This window comes from Lepidochelys olivacea (assembly GCF_965140295.1).
Source record: "Lepidochelys olivacea isolate rLepOli2 genome assembly, chromosome: 1".
Classification (NCBI taxonomy): Eukaryota; Metazoa; Chordata; order Testudines; family Cheloniidae; genus Lepidochelys; species Lepidochelys olivacea.
The window spans coordinates 59,765,712-59,779,147 of NC_140411.1; the positions used below are offsets into that span (position 1 = coordinate 59,765,712).

The 13,436-nt window shown below is 43.5% G+C and overlaps 1 protein-coding gene across 9 annotated transcripts in view; it reads left to right on the forward strand.

Annotated features, from left to right (window-relative positions):
• RCBTB2 (RCC1 and BTB domain containing protein 2) overlaps positions 1-13,436 on the forward strand; it is an 84,302-nt gene that overhangs the window by 51,255 nt on the left and 19,611 nt on the right. For all 9 annotated transcript variants that reach the window (XM_084610930.1, XM_084610931.1, XM_084610933.1 and 6 more), the window contains 3 exons: positions 2,596-2,722; positions 11,358-11,497; positions 12,159-12,289. In XM_084610930.1, coding sequence (XP_084467056.1) covers positions 2,596-2,722; positions 11,358-11,497; positions 12,159-12,289 — 398 coding nt within the window. The remainder of the gene's footprint in view (positions 1-2,595; positions 2,723-11,357; positions 11,498-12,158; positions 12,290-13,436) is intronic.

Genomic DNA, 13,436 nt, shown 5'->3' on the forward strand with positions numbered 1-13,436 from the left:
CGCCCCCCGCTCTATCTCTGGGTGACCCTAAAAGCTCCATCCTTAGTCTTTTCCTCTTCTTCCTCTATCTGCTCTTAACTGCAAGCATGGTTTTAACTACCATCTTTGTGTGATGACATGCAAATCTACAGTTCTACTGATGAATTATCTCCGTAGCCTTTCTTTCTGACATCTTTTTGGATGTTCAGTCATCCTCATAAATGAAACATGTCCAAAACTGAGTTGTTAATTTTTCCAATCTCTCTTGTATCCACACTTTTGCCATCATTGTGTACAACACTACAGTCCTTCTCACTCAGGCATGTACCTTGAGTGTGAACTTTGACTTAGCCCTTTCATCTAGACCCACATATTCAGATTATTTCTAAAGCTTGCTGCTTTTTCTTTCATGACATTTCATGGCCTTTCCTCTGCTCACGCAACTAAACTCTTGTCCCAGTCCTCATCATTTCACATCTTGACTATTGCAGCCTCCTCTTTTCTGGCTTTGAATACTGCAAACTTGCTCCCTTCAACTCTTTTTCAAAATGCTGCTGCTAAAATAATTTTCTTGGTTCATTTTTCTGATCATGTCATCATCCTCTTTGTGTCCCTCCACTGACTCCCTCTTCATCTGTGCATCAAATACAAGATTCTTGTCTTTATCTTTGAAATGCTTCATAACTTAGCCCTACCTTTGTGTCCTCTGGCTGACCAGTTCTATAGAGGTCAGCTGGTAATATTTTAATGACACACATTTATATTTGCAAGTAACTCTGTTGTTTTTGGCTTCCGCAACAAAATGCTGCAGCATTGTTTTGATCTATAACAACATGTCAGTTGAACATCAACCCTTCCAAGGGGATGTACTTGTTACATCAGACAACAGTGAAGGTGTGTTTTGTCCTATTCACTAAGTTGAGGAGGAAACAGCAAAGCAGGCAAAGTATGTCGTATTTTTAAATGTTGTGATAATTCTACTTAATGTGCTAAGTTATATGAATTTCAAACTCAGTCTTCTAAAACCATTTGAGTTTTTCTTTACCAATAAACATCTACTTTCAACTTGTCAGTTCTTTTTAAAAATAAACATATGCAGATATCAGCTATAAAAAGTTGAGCAATTATTTATTTAAATCTTGCAAAGAAAATACACACTGTATTTTCTCATATATTACTGGCATATATTATAGGAAAAGGTGAGGAAGTGTAAAGCTTTTATTCGTATGAGTTTTAAGTGACTATATTTGCTCACAAGTAGTAGAGACTGGAGTGAACTATGCAGGCCATCCTAAATGAGAGCAGTAAAACTTTTAACCACACTATCATATTGTGTATCTGCCACATTACAGAAAAACTATTTTAGAAATGTTTTTTATTTTTAAAACATTGGGAATTTTTTATTTATTTTTCTACCTGTAAATCCAGGTGCCTTAGTTACCTTGAGTCCAATTGTATAAACCCAAAGGTAGCAATAAAATCCTTTAAAAATAACCTAAAATACTTCTAGATATTAAAATGTCCTAATAATGTCATAATATCAAATCCTGTGACTCCAGAGCTAATAGTAAGTCTTTAGGTCCCATTGGGGAAACTGGGTATCTCCTATTTCCAAAAATATAAAATTCCTACTTCTTGCCTTGTAGGCTGCAAGATATCAGACTTTAAATTTGTGACATTTATGTAGAGAAAAGCTGTCACTGTCCCTGGGAAGAGGAGGAAATATTTTTATGACAGCTTTGTTTGGAGTTTTTTTTTTTTTTTAAGAAAATGGCTATTTGAAGCTGCTCAAGGGGTTGAAGTATTAGAACTAGTCCATGGGAGATGGATTTGTGGACAGATAGCAGATGCGGATGTCAAGGCTATATGATAAACTTGTCACAGAGGTATCACAGAGGACTGTAGTATGTGTATATGTGCATACATGCATAGACATACAGAATTTAATACGTGCAATTCTTTAAACACCATCACTGAAGCGAGCTCATTTTTCCAAATAGCTGTATAGAATTGTTAATGTTTATCTGTAAGGCTGTTATATTGAGGACACTTCACCTGCACTTATGGATGCATTCACTTTTTTTGCTACTCTTGATGTGAAATGGCATCTCATAGTGGAAGTATTTAAAACAGAGATTTTTTTTATTTTTTAGCAGATCCCAATATGGTTTTATGTATCTGGTACATATGCCAGAGTAAATAATTTGAAAAATAAACACTTTGATAAAATATTATTTTAAAAAAGTAAAGTATTTGGTAATATTTACTATTGATTGTAATATTAAACCTCTCCGACCGTTGCGATTTTTCTGAGTGATAGGAAATATTCCTCTGGTAGGGTCAAATTTATCTGAGAGATAATAGGTGGACTTCTTTTTTGGTTGAGATATGTATTTGTTTGGAGTAGGTAGTCATGTAGGAATTGTAGTGACATAACCTTTACTCCCCGTTCTAGAGGTCCATACTCTAACATTGTTTTGTTACTGGTCTTGAGTGGAAGGTTGTGTTTATGAACAGCATTGCTTTCATTGATATGCTGACTTAAAGCCAGGAATCATGAGATATGGAACATTGTTATTTATTCATCAAAACTGTTAAATACCTTTGTTATCCTAGAACCTGATGACCACCTAACAGTAGCCCAATCACTGAAGAAGGAATTTGACAATCCTGACACTGCAGACTTGAAGTTTCTAGTGGATGGAAAATATATTCATGTTCATAAAGTCCTTCTCAAAATTAGGTAAGGAATAACATCAACACTTTACTCATGCTGAGTAGTTACTGTTTAATACTGTTGATACTTGGTTTCTTTCCTGTGTGATTATGAGCAGGCCCTATGCTGAAAACCACCTGCTTTTCTAAGTATTAGCCTAATTTCCTCCTCCCCTTCCTTTGGATCCAAAAATTTCATAGCACACTTCCTAATCCTACTTTTTATTTGCTCTCCTCCAGTCTGGCTTCCACCCTCTTCACTGCGTCTATATTATTGTGATCAAGCTTGTTAAGACCTTTTCCTTGCTAGGAAAAAGGAACACTTATCTGTCTTCTTTCTCTGCTGCCTTCTCCTTAGTTGATCACTTTCTCCTCCTTTCCTTTCTTGGCTTCCATATGTGGGGCCCTCTGTTTCTCTCTTCCTTCATCTTTTCTTTAGCACCTTCGTTGGTAGCTCTGCATCCTCCCCTCTCACCCAGGTGTTCATGTTTTTCAGGTTTCTGTCCTTGGTACTGTCCATCCTCTGTTTCCAGCTGGCAGCATCGTCACCTCCAATTGTTTCAGCTGCTGCTTCGCTGGGTGCTTCCCAAATGTACATGTCTACTTCCAACCTATCCCCTTCTGTCCAATCTCACATCCTGTATGTCTTAGTTATTTCTTTGACTAACTTGGTGGGCCTGAACTTCAGACGGACCTCCCTTTTTGTGTTCACAACTATTTGCAGGTTAATATCACTTTCCAATCTAACTGATTGATATGCAGATGTTATTAAGTTATGTAAATTCCATTAAATGAGTCTGCATCTTATTTTTAGAACAGAATTTCACATGATTGTTGTTTGTGGAAGCAAAAAGCATAGCACTTTTTCAGAATATCTCCAAAACTGGTCACACAGTAAGTCAGTGGCAAAACTAGAAATAGAACCTAGATCTCCTGACTCCCACCCCAGCATCCTGTTCACTTGACCATACTGCTTCTCATTCCATCTCCACTCTTGCTAACTCTTTTTTGCTTCATCCTCTTTAATTGTACAATAATCTGCCCCTTCCTGATAATAATGTACCTCCTCTGCCAAAACCTGCTTCTTGCCTTGATTACCATAATCTCTTCTCCATGTTCCTTTTCCTCATCTTGAATCCTTTCACTGATTTCCTGGATGTTACTGCATCAAATTCAAGCTCCTTGGCTTCACCTTAATTAATCTTGCCTCAGTTTACATCTCTGCTCTCATTTCCTAATACTCCACTACTTCCCTACATTGTTATCTTTTCTCCACGTGATCCCTTCATCTCTTGCACTCTGATACACACTTTCATTCTGCCATCTTTGCTTGAAATGGCTTGTTCTTCTTTAAGGTATGTTGTCCACACAGATTCCACTCTAGGTATGCATGTGGGATCAGATTCCTTTGAAAGCCATGTCTGCTGGGGCTGCACCCCAGCATGCCCTTGCGTCCACCAAAGCCAAGGGTATGTGCTCAGCCGCCACTCAGTTCCTTCTTACTGCCTGTGACTGTGAGACGGAAAGCTTTCAGTGCCCAGGCCCATTGAATATTTGGTGCACCTTGCTTTAGGAAGTGTTTCCATGAAAAGTAGTTGGTTAAGAGTTTAGAGTTTTGTCATAGACAAAAGAGTTAGAACCTTTCTGAATACTTTGTAGATTTTTATAAATAATTGCCTTTTCTTTCTCACCTCCAGGCTCAAGATAACTGCTTGTTAGCCACCTAGAGTGGAATCTGTGTGGACAATCTCTTGAATGAGAAAGAACAGTTACCCTGCAGTAACTGTGCTTCTTCTTTGAGTGCTTGTTCACGTCGATTCCAATCAGGTGTGCGCACGCCACGTGCACAGTTGCCAGAAATTTTTCCCGCAGCAGCTCCCGTTGGGTCACCTGTGGAGCCCCCTGGAGTGGCGCCTTCATGGTGCTCGATATATGACCCTGCTAACCCGGCCCCTCCTCGGTTCCTTCTTACTGCCTGTGACAGTTGTTGGAACCGCGAGTGGCTTGCTTACAAGTTCTACTCACTTCCCCTAGCTTTCTAGTGTAGTTTATGTTAGTAGTTTGTAGTTGTTCTAGTTTTTATTAGTTAGTAGTAGTTCTGTTAGGATTGGGGGGGTTTCCCTTCCACCCTGACCTTTCCTCTTGGGGACCTCGGGGCATGCCTCGATCCCCGGGGTTCAAGTCCTGCAGTAAGCCCATGCCAATGGGCAACCCCCATGATGCTTGTTTAAAGTGTCTGGGGGAGGCTCACCAAGCCGATAGGTGCAGGATTTGCAAGGGTTTTTGTCCCAGGACCAGAAAGGAGCAGGATTTCAAGTTGAAACAGCTCCTCATGGAGGCTGCTCTTAAACCACAGCCCGCCTCTGTGCGGCAGGACCTGACACCGAGCACAGAGACTCAGCACCATTGACCCCCATGCCTAAGACTGTGGGAACTGCCTGGCACCGGTCTCGCTCTCCGGCATTGCAAAAGAAGTACGCCAAGAAGGGTAGAGGCGGATCTCCTGTGAGACCCTCCCCTGCTGTCCCAGCCAATGGGCACAACCCAGAGAGGAACACCTGGCCCCGAGACCCTTGAAGTTGGCTCCGGGAACTTCAGACATGCAAGATGTACCATTATGCCTGGGACTGTTGGACTCCCCAATCCATATAGTAGAGGAGGTGGGGCTACCGTCCACTCCAGACACCTTCAAGGCCGCACGGGACCTCATTGCCATGACGACACCATGGTCTCAGAGTCTCCGTGACAAGCCCCCTCCACTGCTGAGGGTGCTACCATCCCGCAGCAAGTGAACAATGATGCGCCCGCCCGCATCGCCAGGTCACCGATTTGTGGCACTGGTCCTATGATCATCTGAGGTCTCGCTGCCGGCCCTGATCATAATCGCGTCACCGATTCCCCTCAATACAGATCGAGGTCTCGCCACCGCTCCCCTTCCTCGTGGCATCACTCACCTGGCCAGTTCTGATTGGCACTGCCATGGCCCTCTAGATTCCAGTCCCTGTCCTCAGAACGCAGGGTCTAGGTACTCACAACAGAGCCGGCACTGGTTGACTCATTGACAGCCCGATGTGGGTACAATGCCATGGTCACCCCAATTGCAAGGACCGGCACAATGCCCTTTTTGGATCCCCTGGGCATATCACCAGTCCCAGGGTACCTTGTCCAAGGCTCCCAGTCGTTGGCATCCAAGCCCAAGCTGCCGACGGCATTGGCCAGCCACCCCATGCCCAGAATTGCTGAAGGGATTCCGCTCACAGCACTTTCACCAGCACAGACCCCCTGCCCCTACAGTGGAACAGGGGATCATTCACCCGGAACAGCAGGTCGAGCAGGAGGTCCCCATGGACCAACAGGCCCAGGATGACCCATTTACCCCACCTGCATCCTTGTCCTCTTCCCCAGATGGAGCAGTACCAGGAACTTCGGTCTCAGGATGACCACCCGTAGATAGTCGCGCCCACCAGGACCCACTCTGCAGGGTGGCGCATAACATGGGCTTGCAAGCCGAGGAGGTGGTTTAACAGGAGGTCCCAATGGTGGACACTTTGGCCCCAGAAGGTCCATCCCAAGTGGCGCTGCCACTCATTAGAACCATTCAAAACAACACCAAAACTGTGTGGCAGACCCAGGCCTCCATTCCCCCGATGGCCAAAGAAGTAGAATGCAAATACTTTGTTCCCTCCAAGGGTTACGTGTATCTGTACTCCCACCCGCAGCCCTGCTCCTTGGTGGTACCTACAGTTAATGAACGTGAAAGGCAGCGGCGGCAGGGACCAATGCCTAAATCCAAGGACTCTAAAAAACTTGACCTTTTTTGGTAGAAAGGTCTACTCCACTGCGGGGGCCTACAGCTCAGGATTGCTAATCAACTGGCAGTCCTGAGCAGATATAATTTTAAGGCATGGAACTCCATGCTCAAATTTAAGAAATTTAATACCGTCAGAGTCAAGGGACAAGTTTGGGGCCATTATGAAGGAGGGCAAGACAATGGAGCGGACCTCTTTACAGGCCTCACTGGACGCTGCTGACTCGGCAGCACGTGCCTTGTCCTTCTCATGGCTATGCCAGAGGACCTCATGGCTTCGGGCCTACCCACCCACCCCACCCCACCCCAGGTCCAACAGACCCTGCAGGACCTTCCCATTGATGGGACAGGATTGTTCGCGGAGCAAACAGGCTCCAGGCTACATGGCCTAAAGGATTCGAGGGCGATGCATCCCCAGTGACTTCATCGTCGCCCTCGAATCCTTTAAACCTCAACCTCTCCCTAGACTTTTCTAGAAGACGAGGTAGGAACGGCAGGCTCAAGCCATCCCAGCCCTCGTCATCACAGAACCAGGCACACACCTCCTCGGCCTCCAAGCAGGCATTTTGAAGGTGTGCCTGGGGACTACGTGTCAGACTGCATATCGGAACCGCAACCCTGCTTTCAAAATCATCTGTACCACTTCTACCATGCATGGTCCCAAATAACATTGGACCACTGGGTTCTCCACGTGGTAGAAGTGGGATATTCTCTCCAATTCTGCTCCTCCCCTCCCTCCCATCCCACTTCCCTGTCCCTCTTCAGGGACCCTTCTCACGAGCAGCTCCTTATCCAGCCCATGCACAGATGATTTCTACGGTTTGTAGCCAGCCACAAACACCATCAGTTCACGGTCCTCCCCTTCGGTCTGTCGACAGCCCCCAAAGTATTCACCAAGTGTATGTTGTTCGTAGAAGCCTTCGTCCACAGGAGGCAGGTGCAGGTATATCCTTACCTCGATGACTGGCTACTCAGGGGACACACCAGGGAGCAGGTGGAGTCTCAAGTCCGACTAGTCAGAGCAACTTTCAAGAGGCTGGGTCTCCTGCTCAACGTGAACAAGTCAACCTTGTCACCGACTCAAAGATTAGAATTCATTGATGCAGTGCTGGACTCGGTGCAGGCAAGGGCGCTCCTGCCAGAGACCCGATTTCAGACCATGACAGACATTATCCAAAGCCTCAGGCAGTACCCAGCCACTACCGTGAGGGATACCTGAGTGTTCTCAGTCACATGGCAGCCTACACTTATGAGGTATGGCATGCCAAACTGAGGCTCAGACCACTTCAAGCATGGCTCATGTATGTATACCGCACAGGGCCTGGAATCTGTGGTCACGGTGCCAGATCAAGTACTCAAGTCCCTCCAATGGTGGCTTGACCCTTGCACAGTCTGCAAGGGAGTCCCCTTCAACAGCCACCAGCCCTCCTTGTCCCTAGTAACGGATGCATCAGCTCTGGGTTGGGGGGGCGCATCTGGGAGAGCTCCAGACACAAGAATTATGGTCGCAGGATGAGCTCTTCCTGCATATCAATATCTGAGAGCTCAGAGCAGTACGGCTAGCATGCCAAACCTTCCTATCCCGGCTCCAAGGCCAATGTGTGCGGGTAATGACAGACAACACCATGGCCCTGTTTTACATCAACAAGCAAGGTGGAGCCCACTCTTCCTTCCCCCCCCCCACATGTCGGGAGGCCCTTCAGCTATGGGAGTTCTGCATAGCCCTCTCCATTCACCTGGAGGCGTTCTATCTCCCAGGTGTGCAGAACGAATTAGTGGATCTCAACAGATCGTTTCACTATCATGAGTGGGCCATCCATCCAGATGTCATATATTCCATCTTCCAAAAGTGGGGGTTTCCCCAGGTTGATCTGTTTGCCACTCAGAGCAACAGGAGGTGCCCAATGTTCTGCTCCTTTCAGAAACTCAGCCCGGGTGCGATCTCGGATGCATTTCTGCTCCCCTTGGGAGACCGTCTCATGTATGCCTTTCCACCATTCCAACTCGTGCACAGAGTACTGCTGAAAATCCACAGAGACAGAGCTGTAGTAATTCTGCTGGCCCCAGTGTGGCCCTGCCAGCATTGGTACACCACGCTTCTGGAGCTGTCAGTGGTGGTACCACTCTATCCCAATCTGATCACGCAAGACCACGGTTGCCTTCACCACCTGGGCCTCCAATCCCTCCAGTTCAGGAGATCTAACCAGCTGTTCGTGGCAGTGACAGACCATATGAAAGGACTCCCAGTCTCATCTCAAAGATTATCTTCCTGGATCATGGCCTATATCTGCACGTTATGAGCTGGCCAAGGTCCCACCTCAGCCTCTCAAGGCTCACTCCACAAGGGCACAGACCTCTTCAGCTGCGTTTCTGGCCCAGGTGCATACGTTCACCTCTCACTGTGCCATCACACAGCACGCTAGAGATGATGCAACTTTCGGCAGAGTGGTGCTCTCTTCAGTGATTTCTTAACTCCAACTCCACTTCCGGAATAGAGCTTGGGAGTCACCTGATTGGAATCGACATGAACAAGCACTCGAAGAAGAAAAAACGGTTACTCACCTTCTTGTAACTGTTGTTCTTCAAAATGTGTTGTTCATGTCCTTTCCAGTACCCACCCTCCTATCCCTCTGTCGGAGTAGCCAGCAAGAAGGAACTGAGGAGGGGCGATGTCAGCAGGGTCATATATTAAGTGCCATGAAAGCGCCACTCCAGAGGGCTCCACAGCCGACCCAGCGGGAACTGCTGGGGGCAAAATTTCTGGCACAACGTGTCATGCAGATTCCTGAGAGGCCTCAAGAGGCTCTTCCCGCTGGTCTGGGCTCCTATCCCACGATGGGACCATAACTTGGTTCTTTCTAGGCTCACAGGCCCACTCTTTGAGCCAATGGGCTCCTGCTCCCTTTCCCACCTGTCATGGAATGTCACTTTCCTTGTGGCGATAACATCGGTGAGACGAGTGTCGGAGATTAAAGCCCTGACATCAGAGCCGCCATATACGGTGTTCCACAAGGACAAAATCCAACTGTGACCCCATCCGGCCTTTCTGCCGAAAGTGTTGTCTTCCTTCCTAAGTTAAATATTTTCCTCCTACTAATTATTGTTTGGTCATAAAATAAACATCAACTTCTTTATAGGTAAGTAATCCACAGATCCATATATTTGGCTACAAGACAATGGAACATCAGATTAGTAGCTTCATTAAGCCATATTACCTCAAGGTATAACTATTATCATACCTGGCTAAGAGGATAACATGCATGTAACACACCATTGCTGAATGCTTCCCTTCATGAGCATTATCATGAGTGCATTACTTTTAAGAGATCCTTTTTATTGCTGCATTTTTATAACTCAGTGGGTTATGGTTTTTTTGCCTTGTTCCGTAAGTAATCCTAAAACTAAATTGTGAGATTGGTGGCTACGAGCATGTGGTGGTAGTGGTGGGCAGGCCCTGTTCAAGTGGGAGAGGCCAGAGGCATTCTGCCTACACAAACAGGTGTATCCATGGACACTTGGGGATTGCGTGGATGAGCAGCAACTGCTATTCCCTTTAAAAGACACAGCGTGCATTCCCCCCTTTCCAAATTCCTGACCACAAATGCAGAAGAGCTAAAGGGCTCTACCCATGTTCTGCTCCACTGGAGGTCACTACCACTGCTATGATGCACCTACCTTGTGCTCAGAAAACAAAGGTACAGGATTTTGGCTGCCCCTTCAAGTCCCACATCCCTACACAACAACGTGAGAGAAACCAAACTATAACTCCTGCGTATTTTATTGATTTGTGATTTTATGTTTATATATTTTCATGACATGAAAAATGCATAACATAAAAAGCAAAATATATATAGATGACAATTTAGACCAATATAAAAGGAAGATAAAATAACTGATAAATAAGTAGATTTTTGTTTTTCATTCATGTGGTAGTAGTGCTCTTTCTGTACCATGGAGACCTATGACCAGATAATGTGCTAATGTATAGCAGGTTTACTTGTAAAATCTTCTGACTAAAAGAAAAGCAAAATCTAAGGTGGGGCATGTAAACAAGATGCTGGAGGAAAAAACTTAACCTAAATTGTGTTTATTTTAGAACAAGTTTTTAACAGGGGATGGGTAAAATGCTTGGTTACTCAAGAATCTTCAAAACTATCCAACAGATTTAACAACTGATCCATCTGGGCACTGTCTTTCCAGTATTGTTGGAGCCATAGCTCAGTGGTTGAGTATTTGACTGCAGTATTGTAATAACATTTAGAAACTGGAAAAGGAACCTGCTTTCCAAATACATTGATACTATTGTATGGCAGAACTGGGGAATTATAATTCAGTTAAGATTTATAATACAGATATTACAGGCATAATCTGGGTTTTTAAAGTATTAAGGCTGGTTATTGTAACAAAAAGATGGTCAAGGATATGTCTAAGACTGTTCTGGTTTTAATATTTTAAACATGGAAAATGAGTTTAAATTAAATTTAGAAGCAAGAGCTAGATGATGACATTAGAATAAATGTAATCTACAGTACTGATAACATGATGTAGCTAGAGGGTACAGAAGTTATGGAAAAACAGATCTTCAAGAATAAGAATTGTCTTAATTAATCCTAAAATGTATTTGCAAAAGGAGGCAGGGAATAGAATCAGTATAATACTTAAAATATAAATCATGTAAAAGAATTACAATGAGTTTAATGGACTCCTCCCTACTTCACCAAAAGAAAAAATCTCATGGTGTTATCACAGCACTCTATATTTTATTCTCCATCTTTATGATTGATATAGACACCTTACTTGTGTTAATTTACCAAACTTAACTATTCACCATGGGTGTCTTATTTTTGTTCCTTAGGTGTGAGCATTTTCGTTCCATATTAAATAACAATGATGATGATATTATTGAAATGAGTGAATTCTCTTATCAAGTTTACCGAGCCTTCCTGGAATATTTGTACACAGACAGCATCAGTCTCCCACCTGAGGATGCAATAGGTAATTGGCATAAAGTCAAATAATGTCAAGTTATTGTTAAGAGAGAACTTTAAAGTTTGTTTTAACAGATTCTAGAAAGATGGGGTTGATCCTGTTCATTGTTATTTTACTATCCTTTAAACCTTCTTTTATGCTCCATCACATGTACATGGATGAGGTGATCCATGCAGCGGAGAATCATGCAGTAGGAGGAGGATGGCAAAGATGCAGTTGGAGAAAGGGACAGAAAGAATGGGAGGGGATGATGAAATGAACAGCAAATGTAGATTGTATTCAAAAAGGACCATTATTTCTCATATTAAAAACAGTTTTTAAAAGCCTCTTATACCTTCCTAATATTACCTTTCCATTTGATGTAGTTGTCACAGACATTATTTGACCACAAATGAGAAGGGAGCTGGCCCAGATGATCACTGAAGAGAGGAGAGATGGTTCACTAAATAACCTCTAGTAAAATGTGGTGCAAACAACAAAAAAGATGGAGAATTTGTGTCTTAATAAGTGTGAACTCTTCAGTTTGCATAAAGCCTTTTTGGAGGTTTTGTGTAAAAGTCTATCATAGAATCATAGAGAAACAAACTGATAAATCTGAAATACAAGTTTATATGGCTTGCATAAAGACAACCAAATATCTGTGAATTTTCTACCTAATTCTCAACAGGGCTGCTAGATTTGGCAACATTCTATAGAGAAAATAGATTGAAAAAGCTTTGCCAGCAAACTATCAAACAAAGCATTTGTGAGGAGAATGCAATTGCTCTTCTTTCAGCTGCAGTCAAATATGAAGCTGAGGTATGGAAAACTTTTATTTGTACTAGAAGTTCCTTAGAGAGAGAACTGTTTTTCTGAGACATGGAACTATTTATGGTAACTATTTATTGCAATTAATGAACCATCACACATGACTATTGTAATCAACTTCTCTGGCTTCCCTAAGCATGCACATTTCCCCTTTCAGTCCCTACAAAATGCAGCTGCTAATTTCATCTTCCTTGCCCGCCGACTCAATTGTGTCAGTCTCCTCTTTGAATTCTTTCACTGTCTCCTCATCTGCTATGGCATGACATTTAAGCTTCTCATCGCCACTCAGTACATAACTCTGCCAATGCCACTTATCCACCTTTGAGTTTTGTATCACCTTCTGACCATGTTCTTCCAATGTACCTTCACTGATCATTTGTCAGCTTTTTGCACAGTCCTCTCTCTACCACCTTCCACATCGTCCCCTACACAGGATATCACCTCCTTGGGCTATCTTGTAAGGCCGTTTTCTGTATGGATTTATTCCTCTCTCCGAGATTGACTTTTGCTATGCTGTTTACAGTGAATCATGTTGACATGTAAACAAATTGCCTGTTGGTCCTTTTCCCCTATCCTGTGTCTTCTCATCTGTCTATTTATGGATTGTGAGCAGGGAATGTCTGGAAAGCACCAATCATGTAATGGGCACTAATTAAAAAAATGTTTTATTTGCAAATATGCTCACATTTTATTTTGTGAAAGAAGTTTGCCTTTTCTTAATTTTTCAGTACTATTCTGTCTGTAAAATATCTGTAGTTTGGTATTTACAAGATATTTGAATATCAATTTTAGACTTAATATATCATTTCAACCTGACCAGCTAGTTAAAGAAGGGCCCTTCATGAATACATCAAACTCCCACAAATATTAACACGAGTTAAGTATGTGCACTGAGACTAAATTTGTTACTGGCCAAAACAGTTGCCAATCCATTGATTCCAGTATAATAGTAGGGTCAAATTCACCACTGAATTAAGCAGACATCTGGTTGGTAGGGGAGTATGTGAGTAAATGGGTGTGCTGACTGAACACCAAAAATATTCACTAGTGCTAATATCTTGGTTTATTAATTACTTGTAAAACCAGTTAAATCTGTCAGCTTGGCAGGTTTTTATAATTTACAGCTTCGTCCTTAGTA